General features: G+C 56.9%; 1 protein-coding gene across 1 annotated transcript; it reads left to right on the top strand.

Moving 5' to 3' along the window:
• Positions 1–10,178: 10,178 nt before the first annotated feature.
• EIF2B2 (eukaryotic translation initiation factor 2B subunit beta) lies at positions 10,179–15,772 on the top strand. The gene is made up of 8 exons (XM_086462547.1): positions 10,179–10,341; positions 10,975–11,095; positions 11,649–11,797; positions 12,060–12,223; positions 12,509–12,604; positions 13,487–13,624; positions 14,323–14,389; positions 15,308–15,772. The coding sequence occupies exons 1-8, from the start codon at positions 10,179–10,181 to the stop codon at positions 15,463–15,465; spliced, it is 1,056 nt and encodes a 351-aa protein (XP_086318673.1). The 3' UTR covers positions 15,466–15,772.
• The last annotated feature ends 669 nt before the right edge of the window (positions 15,773–16,441 follow it).

The raw sequence follows: 16,441 nt of genomic DNA, 5'->3' as shown, positions 1-16,441 counted from the left end.
CTAGGGTGGGTGTGTGCTGCCCCATGCCCGTCTGGCCACCCTGTGCCCACCCAACAGCCCCCTTCCTGTCCATGCACCCCGTTCCCCCACTGTTGCCCCGTTCCCATCCATGCACGCCATTCCTGTCCACCCACCCCATCCCCACCCACACACCCCATCCCCACACAGGCACCTCATGCCCGTCCACCCACCCTGTTCCCACCAAGCTGCCCTGTGCCTGCACCACCAGCCCCTGCCGTCAGAGCCCTGGCAGGCGATTTACAGCCCCCTCAGTCCCAGGGACAGCACCCCTGTCCTGTCTGCCATGGGGGTCCCTCCCAAGGGGGCATAGCGGTTCCCTGGAGCAGGTCTGGGGCCAAACCCTGCTGCCAAGAATAAACCCAAAGAGGCTCTGTGGCCTTTTCTGTTCTATTTTTAAGCCCCAGCGGCCAGGGAAGCTGGAGCTATGGGAGATGGGAAAGGAAGAGATGCCAGTGGGCAACACAATCCCCCGTAGGCCGCAGTTCCCAGGGAAATAACGGTCTCTGTGTCCCTGCCAGGATTCACGTTTCTGTTGTCCTGGGAGTGCAGGGAGGCTGCGCCAGGACTTTCCTGCCCACGTCTGTGTGAGGTCCATCCCTGTTCCATGAGGACACCAGCGGCTTGTGCCCAACCCTGTGGGATCTGTCCCCAGGGGATGGGGGACATGCCAGCCGCCTGTCCCCAGCCCCACCAGGCCATGCAGGTGACAGCGGCTCAGGCATCAGCAGGAGTTGGGCTCTGGCTGGAGCTTCCAGGCATTGGTACCGCTGGGTGTGTGAGAAAGCTGCTGGAGCGGGGCCTGGCAAATTAGCAGGAGATGCTGCAGAGATAAGCGTGCAGAAATCCCGGCCCTGCTGGGGGGGGGGTGGGTGCGCTGCAGTTCATCACTCAGCGGCATAGCACGGCGTCTGCCAGGGGCTGCCGGGGGCTGCCGCCGCAGTGTTCAGTGCCTGTTCACACTCTCACCCCTGGCTGGGGAGCAAGGAGCAGATAACGTCCCCACTGCGATGGCTGGAGCATGCCTGTCTCTCCCTCTGCCACACCTCGCCCCCCCCCTCCCCAGGATGGTTTTGAGATGGGGGGCAAAGGGAGCGTTTCCTCCCACCCGAGAGCCCAGACCAGAAGCTGCCTGAGCAGCAGCTGCTGCCAACTCACTGGACAGACAGAATCCTGTTATTGCAAAGACCGTGACCACACAGGGCCTCACGCCTGTCCTTGCAGGAAGGTCCCTCGGGGCCACCTCTCAGACACAAGGCCAGCCTCTGGCGCTGGAGCAAAGGGCTCTCCCCTAGGAGCTGTGTGGCTGGGGAGACCAGCCCTTAATTGCTGAGTGCAAACCTGTTCCTGGTCTGAAGCTATTTCCTCAGAGGCCTTGGGCAGAGTTTACATTCCTGGGATGAGCATCCCCTTTCTAGGCAGCACTGGGCAGAGACAGGAGCAGAGAAACAATGTTTGGACGCTGGTAACCTGTGACCAGCAACATCCTCCTGCAAACCAGAGAAATGTCCAGCTGGCTGGGGCCGTGGCCACTCGCTTTCCCCCCTGCTGCGCTCCTTCCCGGGGGCCAAGCCTACTCTTCCCCAGCTGCAGGACAAGGCTGGAGGTCGATGCTATAAATGTACTGGCGTGTCCCTTGAACCGCCTCCCACCAGGCTCTGGGGAGACAGCTACGCACTTTGGGAACAAGAGACAGAGGGGGCTCAAGGGACTGCCCAGGGACATAAGGCAAATAGAGACATTTCCTTAAAGGGCAGATGCCTCCCCTGCGGTGAGCCCCATGTGGCGGCCATGGGCTGAAAACATCGCCTCGAATATGCCACCACCTGCCTGTGCCACCTCCCTGCCCTGCTCACAGCGCTGGGGAAGGAGGTGGGTGGGGAATAGTGGTGAATCCCCCTTGTGGGTGAGCCCTGGCAGTCCAGCAGTGACAGCCAGCCCAGGCACTCGGCTGCAAGCACAGAATCACAGAACAGTAGGGGTTGGAAGGGACCTCTGGAGATCATCTAGTCCAAATCCCCTGCTACAGCAGGTTTGCCAAGAGCAGGTTGTACAGGACCGCATCCAGGCGGGTTTTGAAGATCTCCAGAGAAGGAGACTCCACAACCTCTGGGCAGCCTATTCCAGTGCTCTGTCATGCCACATGCCATGGCACAGCCCTGCTGGAGAACAGGCTCACCTCCATGCCTCTTACACCTTCTGGGTGAGGGGCAGGAGTAGGGGCCCAGGCCACCCATGAGCACTGAAAGAGCCCAGCACAGGCAGCCACTCTCCCCCACGACACCTCACCCTGCTCCCTGCAGGCGAGGTCCCTCTAAGTCTCCCTTTCCATAAACCAGCCCCATTTGAGTATCAAAATCCTCTCATGGGCATCTTCTCCCATGCAAAATCCCACCTTCAGCATCTCAGATGGAAAGAGCCCAACAAAAACTTGTCCCTGTGTCACTGTTAAGCCGACTGTAGCCAGGACCTCCTGCGTCACCCGCGAAGCCCTTGGAGAACACCCCTGAAATCCTCAGGGCATTATTTTTGTGCTGCTGCTATTTAGGACACTGAAGTCAGTCTGGTCAGGGCTGGAAGCTTCCGCTGGGAGAAGTGCCAAACACCCTGTGCTCCAGCGCCTGGCACAGCCACCCCCTCAGGCTGCTGCTGCTTCTGGCCAGCGGGCAGCAGTCCTCCCAGCAGCTACCTACATCCTGCACTGTGATGGGACTCCCAGGGTCAAAGCAGCACGAAGACATAAGGCACTGGGCTCCTCGCACCCATCCTTCATCCCAGAGCGCTCATGTTTCACCCTCGGTGTTCTGTTTGATTGCTTTCCCTGGCCCTGTGATCTGGCTCTTAGACTCTCCTAAGCTCCCCTACAAGTGAGTGCGGAGGACTCGGTTCATAGCTAACACTGAGATAAACCAGCTCAATCTTCTGCAGGTTGCGTCTCCACAGTGGGGACAGAAGGTGAAAGGCACAGGGCTGGAGACTGGCTGGTTGGAGCTGCATGTACCTCCAAGTGAGAGTGGGAATGAGGATGGGCAGGGTCTGGCAGGGGCTTCCTCAGCACCAGCCTCTCCGCGTAGGGAAACCCAAGCCTCTCCGCCAGGAGATTGCCACTGATTTCTGCTGTGAAACACAGGGCTCTCCAGTGCCCTTGCAGGCAAGCAGGCTGCGCCAGTGAGCCCTGGATGGTCAGCATTGCTCCTCAAGGAAACAACCTGCAAACAACCTGCCTGGGCACCTGGGCCCTGAAGGATTCCCCAGAGCCATGCTGTGGCGACTCGGACTCCAACAGATGCTGCTGATGGCACATCCCTCACTCCTGGCGGCTGCTTGCTGTGGCGTCACTGTCTCCTCCCAGCCCAGGTGCACAGGGGGATGTGTTTGCCGAGGGGGAGGCTGACAATAGGGGGAAATGGGCCGTGCCGTGCCGCGCACCCCGATGGCGGTGGCTCACGGCCCCAGCCACTGCTGCCCGCGGCAGGCGGAAGCGTCCGGCCTTAGTCAGCCCCGGCCGCACGTGGCAGGAACTCTGCTGTTTGTTTTGGTTCCTCGGGAGGGGAGTTTGGCTTCCCTGGGGACTTGTGACCGAAACCACAGGCACCTGATGGCCAGGCTCTGTGCCTGGGGAGAGGGCTGGCCCAGGTCAGACACGAGTTTCAGAGGGGCACAGGACGGGTACCGGGGCTGACCGAGAGTGCTGAAGGAAGGAGACCTGGGAGAGGGGAACCCACAGGAAGCCTGCTTGCTGCTCCCAGGAATGGCTTAAATCCCCTATGGGGCAGCGACGATGCCACCGAGGAGGAGATCCCCATAACCCCAAGTCCCAAGCCCTGGGAAGCCGTGGCCCTCAGCCAGCCAGTGCTCCAGAGACAGGTTGGCAGCTGGCAGACCCTATGCTGCTCAGCCTAATGCTTCGTTTTTCAGTACAGGCCTAGTTTAGTGCCAAGGCTGAGCCCGGGGCAGGGGACCCTTGCCACCAGGGCAAAGCTGTGGGCATGTGGCAAAGCAATGCTGGCAGCAGATAGGAGGTTTAAGGATGACCAGCCATCTCCCAGCCCAGCCATCAGTCAGCTGTGCCCAGTGGGGAGGTGACAGAGAGCACACACCGCTGGGCAGTGCTTGGTGGCCGGCTGGCCGGGCAGCCCCATGCAGCAGGGACTGGCCAGGCCATGGGTGTTTGCAGGAGAGCATAGCTCTGGAGCAGGGCGAGGCACTGGAGAGCTGAACCGCAGCCCCAAGCATACGTGGGTGCCTACAGGTAAGCGTTTCGTCAGCAGCCTCCACAGGCAGGCAGTCACTGCGCCAAAACAACAGCCCCTTGCAAACGAGGCGCCAAGAGACTGGAGCAGGAAGCAGAGATGCAGCACCCATGGCACAGCTCACTGCCTGAGCTCCTCTCCTGAAGCCCTAGGTGGGAGCAGAGCCCCCCAAACCCAGAAAGCCTGTGGGAATTTCTCTCGAGCAGCTGCGCTGTGCTTGGGAAAGCCCAAACAGGCTGCGACCGCGACAGACTGGTGCAGTAGCATGTGTGTGACCCCCCAGGCACGCACGGGGTGGGAGGGATGGCCCATGGCAGCCCCAGGAGGGACAGGACAGCAGGAGTGAAGCAGCCCCTCTCCCCAGGAAAGAGATGGAGGTTACTTTTCCACCAGAGAACTAAGCATATTCTGCACATCTATCATGTTTCATCTCCCCTGGGAAGAGCACAGCGAGCATTGAACAGAGAGGAGAGGCACACAGGCACAAATTGCCCACTGCTCCGCCACTACCCCTCGCCTCCCAGCTCTCCCAGCCCAGCCAGCCGGCGGGCAGGGGCTGCCAGGCACTCTTCTTCCCTGCCAAACTCCAACCCTATCCACACCCAGCCTAGAGCTTCTGGCTGCTTATCATGTGGATGCAGTTCTCCTGCTTTTAGCTGTCATAATATTGACACAAAGCAAAATAATAGTGATGGCGAGACTCTGCCTGGCTTTGGAAGGCAAACAGGCGAGGAGACGGGGAGCAGCAGGCTCCGCTATTGTGCAGGACAGGACAGCAGCCCAGGCTGCTTCCAAGCTCTGCTCCCCAGCATCACGCCTGCTGATAAGGCAGTGGATGTGGGATGCGGGTGGAGGGGGGATGCAGGCCCTGAAGCACGCTCGCCCTGTCGAGGAGTGAACGTGTGCATCGGCAGGGCTTCGTCCCGGAGGCTTTCCCAGAACGTGGGCAGAGGAGTGGCTCATCTCTCCCTTTCCCTGAAACCTGGCAGCCGCTGAATAGCTGCCATCACCCGCAGCAGACAATGAGCAAAGAGAGCCCCGGGCCAGCTGCAGCGCCGGGAGCGCTTGAGCAGAGGAACTGCGAGGAGCTGGCCGGTGACCAGGAAGCAGCCCAGACTGCTGGTGTCACGGACCCCTCGGTGACCACAAAGCGGCCAGGCTGTGCTTTGTCTCACCCCAAGGGCCTGGCTTCCTGCAGCCACGCCAGGTTTGCTCGGAGGCTTCTCTGAAGCCAGCCTGGAGGGATGGGCCCCCGGCATCACCTCCTCCCTGGCCCAGCCAGCCTGCCGCGTGCCCTCTGAGTGGGGACAGAGCCACGGCCAACACCTGCGCGGTGCCACCGAGCTTTCTGAGCCACTTGTGCCTTTGGTGGCACTGAGCAAAGCCAACATCTTTTCCGGGTATGAAGGCCCGGCACACCGTTAATGATGCCGGGGCCGGCACCTCCCGCCCAGCCCTGCACCGCGCTCCCTCATCCTTCGCTGGGGCTTGTTTTCCTACATGACATGCAGAAACTTCCCACACTTCCCTCAGCTCTTCCTGACCAGCCTGGCCTTTGAACCGACTGCCTCCAGCTGCCTGCATCCCGAGAGGAGACCTGGGGAACTGCCACAGATGAACGAGTCGACGAGTGAGGCTCCACATCCAGGGGAGGCATTTGGACACCAGCTTCCCATGCCTCTCCCAGGGGTTGGGAAGGGTGAGGGGCAGCCCAGCCTGGGCTGCTTCCACAACGAGCCCTGGAAAAACTCTCCCGCTTCCCAGCCTTGGTCTCTATTTTTAAGGCTACTAAAAGGAGGGGGGTGTGAATGGCAAACTTGCTGGCAGGGGAGACGGTCCCTGGGCCGGATTCAGAACCGCCTACTTGTTTCCCGTAGGGATTGCAGGCTGCATCGGTACCGCACAGGCCTGGCTACGGGTTCAGCCTGCCCACAGGTGCTGCGCTGACGTGAGGATAAGCCAGCAGTCATTTTCCAGGCAGAGACAGGCGCACGTAACACACGGGCCGCCGAGCAAGGAGCTGCATCAAATCCTTTGCCAACCTGAGGCGCTGAATCCATCCTGTTATTCCCCATGGCAAGCCCTGCCTGTTTCTCCTCGTCTGCCCATGCCTTCCCACAGATGACCAGTTTAGGGGACAGTTGTTACCAGGGTCATCAGCCAAGACCAGCAGAACACGTGCCCTGCTACCTGCAGCGTCAGCCGTGAATTTCAAGCATGCTAAAACTGCCGATGACTCAGGCAACGCGTGCGTGTGCCTCCACACCCACAGAGCTGAGTTTTCCAGCTATTCACATACCTGCTTTTGATCACCAGCCGTTTGTTTGGGTTTTTTGTCTTCTTTCCCTGGAAGCTCAAGTTTTAAACGTGCATTCAGCACTCAGTTCAGTCCATCATTTCCATCCCCTTCACTTACTCAGTGACCTACTTTCTCCCCTGTAGCATGGAGAAAACACTGGTTTGGGCTCCCTCAGCCCTTCAGCAGACTTACTCCTGCTCCTTACAGCTCTGACTCCACATCTGTGGCTGTAAGAGCTTCGGACTTGAGTCATCCCCTCCATTTTTGTCTCAGGCCTTTGAGCATGGACTTTAGCAGTCACGTCACACCAAAGACACCTTTGGTGCATCTTTCTCCTTAGACTGTGCTTCCTGTTCCCCCCACTCCCGTGCACCGTGCCATCCTTAACTCAGTCACCCGTGCTCAGCGAGTGGCTGAGGCACCCAAAGATGACTCTACACTGCTTCTTCCTGTGTCACCTATCCAGTCGTCACAGTCCGTGCTGCGCCGATAGCCTGCCCTGTTGTTCCTGCTGGGCCGTGGCTCTGCTGGCTCCGACCTGCTGGCCCCTTCCCTTCGCCTGCGCGGAGCACGAGCAGCTCACTTTGCTTACCCGCGTGTTGCGGACGAGTCCAATTACTAGAGTTCAGCAAACTCCAATTCCCCTCCCTGGCATTTCATCCAGCCCACTTATCCACCGAGAGTTTCTTATCCAAACAGCCTCCCAGCACACGATGTTCCAGCGCTCTCAGGCTCTACCCAGCCTCTGTCCTGCCTTCTCCTCCCTCACACAAGCTCTTGGGGGATGACAGTCAGCCCCCAGGGATGCAGAATTCACTGGGTGGAGGGGAAGCACTGTCTCCAGCAGCCATCCCTGACAGTCCAGAGCAGGACACATCCAGGGCAGGCTGGCAGCTCTCCGAGGCGGTGAGCCAGACTTCAGCTCCTCTGCAGGTCCAGAAAACTTGCTGCCTTGCTCGGCTGGCCAGCTCATCCCCCGCTCAGCTCTTTTGCCCACAGCAGCAGCAGCGTCTGCAGTCATGTCAGCCTCCTCGCTTGCTCACGCACCAGCTGGGAAGCCGCAGTGGCCAACTCTGCCCCAGGGGAGCTGGATACACTGAGGGAGGGAAGGGAAGGAGGGTGTGCTGTGTTGTGCAGGAGGCAGCTGCCTGTGGTCACAGCAGGATATGGGGGTCCCGCTCCATAACACCCAGCAGCTGTGGACCACCAGGTGAGTCTCCTTCCAGCTGCCCAGAGATGCACACACCCCCCCACACACACACATTGCCTCGGCCAGCACAGCCAGTAAGGCAGTGAGATTTTAGCCAAGCACACCAAGATGCATCTCTACAGCTGCCTTCTCATGTGCCCCCCACTCCCTGCGCTGCCCTCGCTGCCAACTCCTCTTCTCCACTCCCTCCTTTTCAGTCCTCCTGGGCACTCCTTGCCTAACTCATTGGGTCCCAGCAGCAGCTGCTGGCTAATGACAACCAAATGTCTTGTAGCCACAGTCTCTCTTAGCAGCCAGAGCCTGGTGTTTGCCCTTCAGGTCTCCAGGGAGCCACAGGTTCTGGCTCAGCTCAGCTACAGGGGGCTAATAGCTCCTGAAATCCCCATTCAGAGGCTTTCATTCATGGAATATAAGGCAGCAGACCAAGCACAGGACTCTGCCTCTCAAGGGACACCAGACTGCTGGCCGTCTTTGGCCATCTGTGCCACCAGTGCCCGGTAGAAAGCGCTGTAGGGAACAGGGCAGGAACAGCACAAGCTGGGAAAAACTTCTGCAGCCTGGCAAGGCACTGAGAAGAAACTGTCCCGCAATAGTTACTGGGACTGGAGCAGGGAATGTAAACAGCCCAGCATCCACAAGGAGGTCATAACCTCAGAGTCCGGTTTCCCTTCCTCTTCTCCCTCCTGCCTAATCTCCAAGAGCTGCTCTGTTTACTAGCGAGATAAGTAAACAAACAAAGGAAAGCTCCAAAGCAATGATTCTTATTTTGGGGGGGGGGAGTGTCAATTCACTGCATGCCCCAGTCCCAGGGTGCACGCGTGGGAGCGGTCCCCTGCATGCCAGGGCAGCTGTCACCCAGCGACGCGTGGGCACACAGGCAGCCGATGGCCGCGGGGAGCCCTCCCCTGCGACCTAGCTGCGCAGAGGGGCAAAAGGGGGAACTGCATTACCCTGTGCAAACGCAGAGCCAGGCGGGCCTTAGTCCAGGGGACCTCCAATTCATGCAGGATGGAAGAAATCAGACCCCTAAAGCTGATGAGAAGGGGGAGAGAAGGCAGCAGGGAACAAGGACGTGCCCTGTCAGCACAGCACAGCCCAGCACAGCCGAGCTGACAGCAGGGCAAACCCTGTTACCCTCTGCTGACTCTCTCCAGGGGCAAAGGACAAGACAAGCTCATCGAGAAGGGAAACTCTGACTTCCAGCCAGGGCAGCAGGCTCCCCCAAGCACACTCAGGCAAACCCAGACATGTGGCCTTTCGCCAGGCGTTTGAAGGATGCAGTGAGCTTCATTCCCCAGGCTGGGAGGAAATCTGGCTTCCAGGCACACAGGGGCACCTGGGGAAGTGGCAGGAGGAGAGAGGTGTGGAAGCACTCTCAGTCCAGCCCAGGCTTTGGGTGACAAATCACCTGCAATACATCCTTGAGACCCAGTGCGCCAGTTGTTGGTGTCTTGCTGGGGACCCAACAGTCCCTGGATGGCAGCTGGCTGCAGGGCGAGTTCTAAGAGAGTCAGAGGAGCACAGCAAAGACGCGACGAGCACCCAAGGCCCTGCAGGAAGCACCCGCTGAAAGCTTCCAGCATAAACCAGTTTGCTTTGATTTCCTAATCTAAAACAGGACACAGAGCAGAGCCACAGAGTAAAACAGTGCCGCAATAAGAATTATTGCATGGCTCCTGCCTGTTCCCTGGACACAGAGCTCCAGGAACTGGACACAAAGGAGCTACATTCCTGCCTTATCCAGGGCCAGTTCTGGCTCTGCCAGCAAGAACAATTGGCCTGCCAGGAACTGCGCCTCTCCCACCCCATTTGCTTTGGCTCTTTCCACCTAGAACACCGCACAGTCCAAAGTAAATCCCTGCACATGGGCTCTCCCTGCTGCTCGGCACAGACCCGGCTCCCTCCCTCCGGCCCTGCAGCACAGGCCTTTCCTGACGCCGGCCCGCGGCCTTCCCCTCCACCGAGGCGTCAACGGCGGCTGTGCAGGCCAGTCGCTTCCCCGGGCGGAGGAAAACTCGCTGCTTCGCCCGTGCCGGCCCAAGGGACCCGGCCAGCACCTCCGCACCCCCACCAGAGCTCGCCCCCCGGCCCCGAGGCCCACAGTGAGGCCCGGTCACCGCCGCGCCCCTTCCCTGCGGGCCCGGCCCGACGCCGCCCCACAATCCCCCGCGCGGCGGACAGCGTCCCGGGCGACGGGAGAGCCCCGTCGCCGCCGCGCGCTGCCCCCGCCAGCCCCTGCGAGCCGCAGCCCGCCCGCCGGCCGCACTTCTCATTGGCTGCGCCGCCGGCGGAGGGTGGGAGCACTTTGGCAGCCTCCGCCAATGAGGAAGCGGGACGGCGGAAGCGGAAGCGGTGCGTGCGGCCGCGGTGCCCAGCCGGTCCGAGCGCTGCCGCCGCCATGCCGGGCGCTGCCGAGCGCGGCTCGGAGCTGTCGGAGCAGATCGAGGCCTTCGTGGCGCGGCTGCGGGGCGGCGGGGAGCGGCAGCGCTCCGAGGACACGGCGCGGCAGACGCTGTCGCTGCTGCGGAAGATCATCGCGCACGGGCGATGGAGCCGGGCCGGTGAGGGCCGGGCGGCGGCGGGAGCAAGGCGGCGGCGGGGGGCAGCTGTGGGAGGGCAGTGGCGGGGGCGCTTCAAGGCCAGCGGGCCGCGCTGCTGCAGGGCCCGGCACTCCGGTCACGGCCCTCGGCTGCGGGGGGGAGCAGCGGGCCTGGGGCAGCGGGGCCAGGCCCGGGGCAGTGCCGCTGGCGCTGTGGCCCGGGGGAGCTGGGAGCCCCGCTAGCAGCAGCCGGTGGAGCTGGGTTCCCAGTGCTTGTCCCGCCGCACGTCAGCCCTTTACGGTCTGCTGTGGTTGTCGGTGCGTCCGGAGTCCGCCCCGCGTCAGCCGCGCCCGTTCCTCGGTGGCGTCGGTCCGGCAGTGACCCTTCCGGCAGCGGGTGGATTCCTCTTTCACTAAACTCGCTGCTTACGATCCTCCGTAAGTTTCGAGTCTGCGTTATGACCAAGCGGTTCATGCTACAGAGATCCCCGCAGGACGGACCGCTCTGCGAGCGGGCTTCTGCGCACGTCTCGGTGCTCGTTATCGTGCCGGCGCCGGCCCCTGCCCGCGGGGATGCTGCGGGGTGGGTGCGTTGGTCTGACGCTCGGGTGGGTTCGCGCTGGGCAGCGATAACCAAGGCCCTCCGGTCTTTCAGGGGAGCTCATGGACCTGATCCGGACGGAGGGCCAGAGGATGACAGCAGCCCAGCCCTCGGAGACAACTGTGGGCAACATGGTGCGGCGAGTGCTGAAGGTCATTCGGGAAGAGTATGGCAGGTGAAGCGCCCTTCTCTCGCTGCCTGTACCCCTCCTAGGAGCCCAGAACAGCCCTCCCACACAGTGTGTTCTGCTGCTTCCAAGAGACCCCCTTAGCTTCTGTCATCCCCTTTTCCCACCTCTCCTGTAGAGGGATTCAGCGAGTTTAATGTCAAAGGAAACCTGTTGTTTTCAGCATAGCTGGTGACATTTCCTCCAGTGAAACTCTGCTTGGCATATGTGTTGTGGGTGTGTGAGAACAGTCTGTGCCCAGACCTCGGGCTGTTCTCTCCTTGCATTCCCAGGAGGGTCCATCCCACTGGAGCAGTAGCCCGTGCCTCATCTGTGGGCTGCAGCGTTTGCACATGAATTAGGAAGGCTCCTGCTGGCAGACCGTTGGGTGTCTCTGCCAGAGATGGCTAGGGACGCTCTTTGGTGTGGCACGGCGTGCCTCCTGCGTGTGGTTTTCCTTCCTCTCTGTTCACACGCAGGCGTGCTGCGCTGTCGGGATGGTACTCAGCCTGGCCGTGCCCCGCGCCCTCTCCCAAGGCTGAAGGGCTGCTTCTCTCCGCAGGCTTCATGGGCGCAGTGAGGAAAGCGACCAGCAAGAATCTCTGCACAAACTCCTGACTTCTGGAGGGCTGAGTGAGGATTTCAGCACCCCTTATCCTCCCCTCAGAGCTAACGTTATTGAAGCTATTAACGAGCTGCTAATAGAGCTAGGTACGGATGGGTCTGAACTGTCCCATGAGTAGAGCTTCTTATGGGGTAGGACTGATGCTTCCCCCTCCTCTTAGGTGGAAAGAAAACAGCAAGGATTTAGTCCTGCTCCCAGGACTTGGACTAAGTCCTCTTTGGCTTAGAGAGAGATGGGTGGAACAGTGTGGAGGGAACAGTATGGGGGTAATTGGCCTGTGCTCTTGGTCTGCTGGGGAGTGTTGCTTTTCCCGGCTGCTTTTCCACCCACAGCTTCCTTCTGTTACAGAGGGCACCACTGATAACATTGCTATGCAGGCGCTGGAGCACATCCACTCCAATGAGGTGATCATGACCATCGGCTACTCGCGCACTGTTGAGGCCTTCCTGAAGGAAGCTGCCCGCAAGCGGAAGTTCCAGGTCATCGTGGCGGAGTGTGCGCCGTTCTGCCAGGTGAGGCCCAGGCTGGCTGCCTTCTCCAGGCGCTGCCGCGTCCCGCGCGTGCTCGCTTACTGAACTTTTGTCCCTGGAGGCAAGATGAATGTTATGGAAGTTCCTCTGCAGTTGAGAGATTGAAGACAGCTCGTTATCCTGCCCTGTGTCCTTCAGCTGGCAGGCTGTATTTATGCTCCATCGCTCAGTATTTTTGCAGTTCAGACAAGAATTGAGTGCTAATACCTGTAACTACACTGTGGGAGCTATGTCCCTGGGGACCAACTGGATTCTCCCTCTTTTTAGGGTCATGAAATGGCTGTCCGACTATCTAAAGAGAATATTGAAACTACTGTCATGAGTGATGCAGCTATTTTTGCTGTCATGTCTCGAGTCAATAAGGTAAGGAGGCTCCACTGGAGGAGGGAGTTCATGGCAGGTTGGGTGCTTAGGCCTCGCAAACCAGCTGCAGGTCGCAGCAGCGGTGGAAGTGTTTCTTCACTGAAGACTCAAAATTGTAATAGCCCCTATTTACAGCTGGGGTGGAGATCCAGCGTGGAACCCCAAGTCAGTATGATAACAGTGATGGGGTTTTTCTGCCTTAGTGGCCAACAGGCAAAACAGTTACAAGAAACCAAGCCAGGACAGCCTCAAAGGATTAGCCTCAGTTTTCAAAGAAGATGGAGCAAAAAGCAGCATTTCCAGAGGGGAGGAACACAAGATGGGTGGTGAAGGGAATCACCAAGGTGTGTCTTTTTGAACAGACCTGTTCTGTCCTTTTATAGAGATGAAGACTTGGCACCCCAAACCAAAAAAAAAAAAAAGTTACTTGTAATAAAATCTAGCCACAGCACTACTTATCTATATTTTTTAAGCTGCTTTACATTATTCCCATTTTACAGCACGGGAATTGTTGCAGCTGGCAGTCAAGTTACTTGTACAAAACTTACTTTGCAGGCTTGTAGAACAACAGGGTATACGGCCCAGTTTCTGCTTGGTGTTCCCTGCGGTAGGACATACATTTGTCCTCTGAAGTGGTCTGGGCTGGCCTCACCAGCTGGCCTCATCATGCTGGAGTCACGCTCTTGTTAGAGAGGAGCATTTCAATGCAGAGCCAGTGCCAGATGAAACAGATCAGGCATCCAGCTGTCCTACAACTAGAGCCTTTGGCTGGGTGGCTGTTCTGACAAACTCCTCCAGCTCATCTGGCAGGGTCTGAGCCAGGAGCGTTCCTTCTCCAGTTTGCCATGGGACATGCTTTCTAATGCTGATTTGCCTTTTAAGGTCATCATTGGTACAAAGACAATCCTGGCCAATGGCGCCCTGATTGCTGTGAGTGGGACTCACACTCTGGCTCTGGCAGCTAAACACCACTCCACGCCGCTCATCGTGTGCGCCCCCATGTTCAAGCTTTCACCGCAGGCAAGTACAGCAGCTCTTCAGGACTGCACCTGCTCAACACAGAGATGAGGGGTGATTTTCTGCTTCTGGGAGGTTAGGGTGGAGAGCACCATCTGTCCCAAGGTGAGGTTGGTAAATGAGCCACCTCCCCTGTCTAGCACTTACTTCAGATAGGAGATCCTCACCCAAATGTGGCACAACTCAGGATCTCCTTGAATCACCCTCCTCTGCCACATGAGCTAAGCAGTGCATTGGGGTATAAAGGTGTAGACCACTGCCTGCTAGAGACTGACATCACCATACTTAGTTTTCTTCAGCCACAGCAGATTTCAGTTTATATCTTCAGTGTTGAAAGGCCCTGTGTACTGACAGAGGAGGTAGATGGAGATGCTCTACACTGTTACATTTAGTACTTCTTCAGTATTGTCAGATGAAGTTGCATACTGAGGGAGTCCCTTCTCTGCTCCAGTTCCCTTGGCTTTCCAGAAGGGCAGCCAGGTCACAGAGGGCTCTAAAAGCTCTGAGAAAAACCCTTTTGCCTGTAGATGTTACAGAGGTTCTAGGCACAAGCACTGTTAAACAGATGTAGTGTCACCTGGCAAGTTTTCTTCCTCTGCTTTTGTTCCTTCCAGCACCCAAGATCTGTTTGCACTAGGATAATGAGGCAGTCTTTTTTTTTTTTTTTTTTCCCTGACCTTCCTGTACTCTTTCTCATTCAGTTCCCTAACGAAGAAGATTCATTCCACAAGTTTGTGTCACCACAGGAAGTGCTGCCATTCACAGAAGGTACTGGTTTTTCTTTATACAGGCTGGTCAAGCTGGTTCAGGCTATAATTTTTAAATTTTTGTAATAGCTCATGTTAAAATTTAAACACAAGACTGTCCTGTAACCCTAGACAGAAAATCCTTTCCTTTTGTCTTAAGCAAAAAAAAAAAAAAAAAAGTGCTGGGAACCATTCTATTTTATATGTCACTTTCTGTAATAGAAAGTACAGAAAAAGGATTTCCTTTGAGCACTATCTTTGCACTCTTGCTTCTGCTCTGAAATAGTCAGTGTTTTATTATAGGATTGTGATAATGGTGCCAGGCAGGTGGCAGTTTCCTGTGGGACAAAGCAGATGCCCACACTGAGGGCAGCTTCCTTTCCTTCCTACAGCTCACATTAACTTCTTGAAACTTCGTTACGTGATCCACTTGTTGAAACCCGGTATCTCTGCAATGGGCTGCCCACACAAGCACCATCTTTAGAAAGGCGGCAGCTCCCCATTTTCAGATAGCAAAGTCTCTTTCAAAGCCCTGTTCCTATGTGACAAAGACTTTTGAAATGAAGATACCAGGTTTGGCACAGGGTTTTGGTTTTGGCCTTCTGAGCTTTTCTTTAAATAACTTCGTCAGCATCAGGATTCTTGCATTGTAATTACATACTGGCAAGTCTTTTGGCAATTAGTAAATCTACATCAGAGGGGATCTGGGGTTTTTATTCGTAAAAACTGCCAAAAGAGCGTGCTGCCATTCATCCAAGATTGCTGTACACCTGTAATTCAGTGACATCAGTGAGGAAGCTGGAAAGTACTCGGGATGTTCCAGTACTGACTTCAGGGTAGCATGTGCATAGCCAGTTTCTTCAGGGGCTCAGGGAGACGTGCAGAAGGCTAAATGTACTTTGAGTTGCTTTGTCTGATACGGCTGCTGTTCACTTTACAGGGGAGATCCTGGCGAAGATCAATGTTCACTGCCCAGTGTTTGACTACGTCCCTCCAGAGCTCATCACTCTCTTCATTTCCAACATCGGGGGTAACGCGCCGTCCTACATCTACCGCCTCATGAGTGAGCTCTACCATCCAGATGACTATGAACTCTAATGCCACGAAGGACGTCACTCTCCAGACTTTTCCTGTCTTTCTCTTTAGAAAGATGCAGCAGCTAATTAAAGTGTATGTTGCAAAGATGGGTTGCTGTGGGGAATCGGTGAGGAATTTGCTCAGCAATGTCTTTCCTACCCCAGAGCAACAGAAGGCAGAGCTTTTGTACAGGTATGGATCCCTGTTACAAGCCACGTGGAGCTGCTAACCCACTTTGATTTGTGAAACAGCAAGGCACGTGTGTAGCTCCCTGGGGCAGCTAAGCTGTTACATCCAAGTGTGCTGCAATAAAGGCTGTTTACAGTGATGTCAGTGTTAAGCACATTTTCCAGATGCGGTTACTTTGTTTCTTTAGCTAGCAGGAGTTTGACCAGGGTGGTGAGTTGCCTGCACCTGCGATGCAGCAGGAGGCTTTAAGGTGTGCTTTCACATCAGTGTGACAGAAAGCCATTGGCAGTTGTCTTCAAAATGGATTTTTTGGGAAGAATTTTCTGACAATTTTTGGTGAGTTACTGAAATACAAACCAGCTTTTTGTACCATGCTGGAATGGAAATTCCATTCTTGATGAAAGGCAGACCTTCAAAAGTCCCATCGGATAGCTTGTCCACTCCCTGTCAGAAGACAGAGCTCAAGGTTTTGCTTCACTTACTGTAGTCTGAGGGTCTTTCCTCTTGTGTTCTACTTGAGTGACTCTGATTATTCTTCTTGGGTGGACATCTTGTCTCATTTGGCAAGTTCTTGATTTTTGTGAGGGGCAGCATGGAATGTCACAGAAATCTCAGGTGCTTGCAGGTCAGTCAGATCACTTTCCCTTACTCCCTTTTACCAAGGTATGGCAATACACCACCGCAGTTAAGGCATCAAATGAAAGTAGTTTCCACTCCTCGTTTGCTTTTGATTCAGCGGATGTCACTATCTCTGATTTGGTTTCAAGTGGGATGTCGCCAACATCTTCTTTTACCATTCTGGAATAAA

The sequence above is a fragment of the Leptosomus discolor genome, chromosome 3, assembly GCF_034619465.1.
Source record: "Leptosomus discolor isolate bLepDis1 chromosome 3, bLepDis1.hap2, whole genome shotgun sequence".
NCBI classification, from domain to species: Eukaryota; Metazoa; Chordata; class Aves; order Leptosomiformes; family Leptosomidae; genus Leptosomus; species Leptosomus discolor.
The sequence above is the reverse complement of the archived record's forward strand: the minus strand, read 5'-3'. Positions and strand labels throughout refer to the sequence as shown.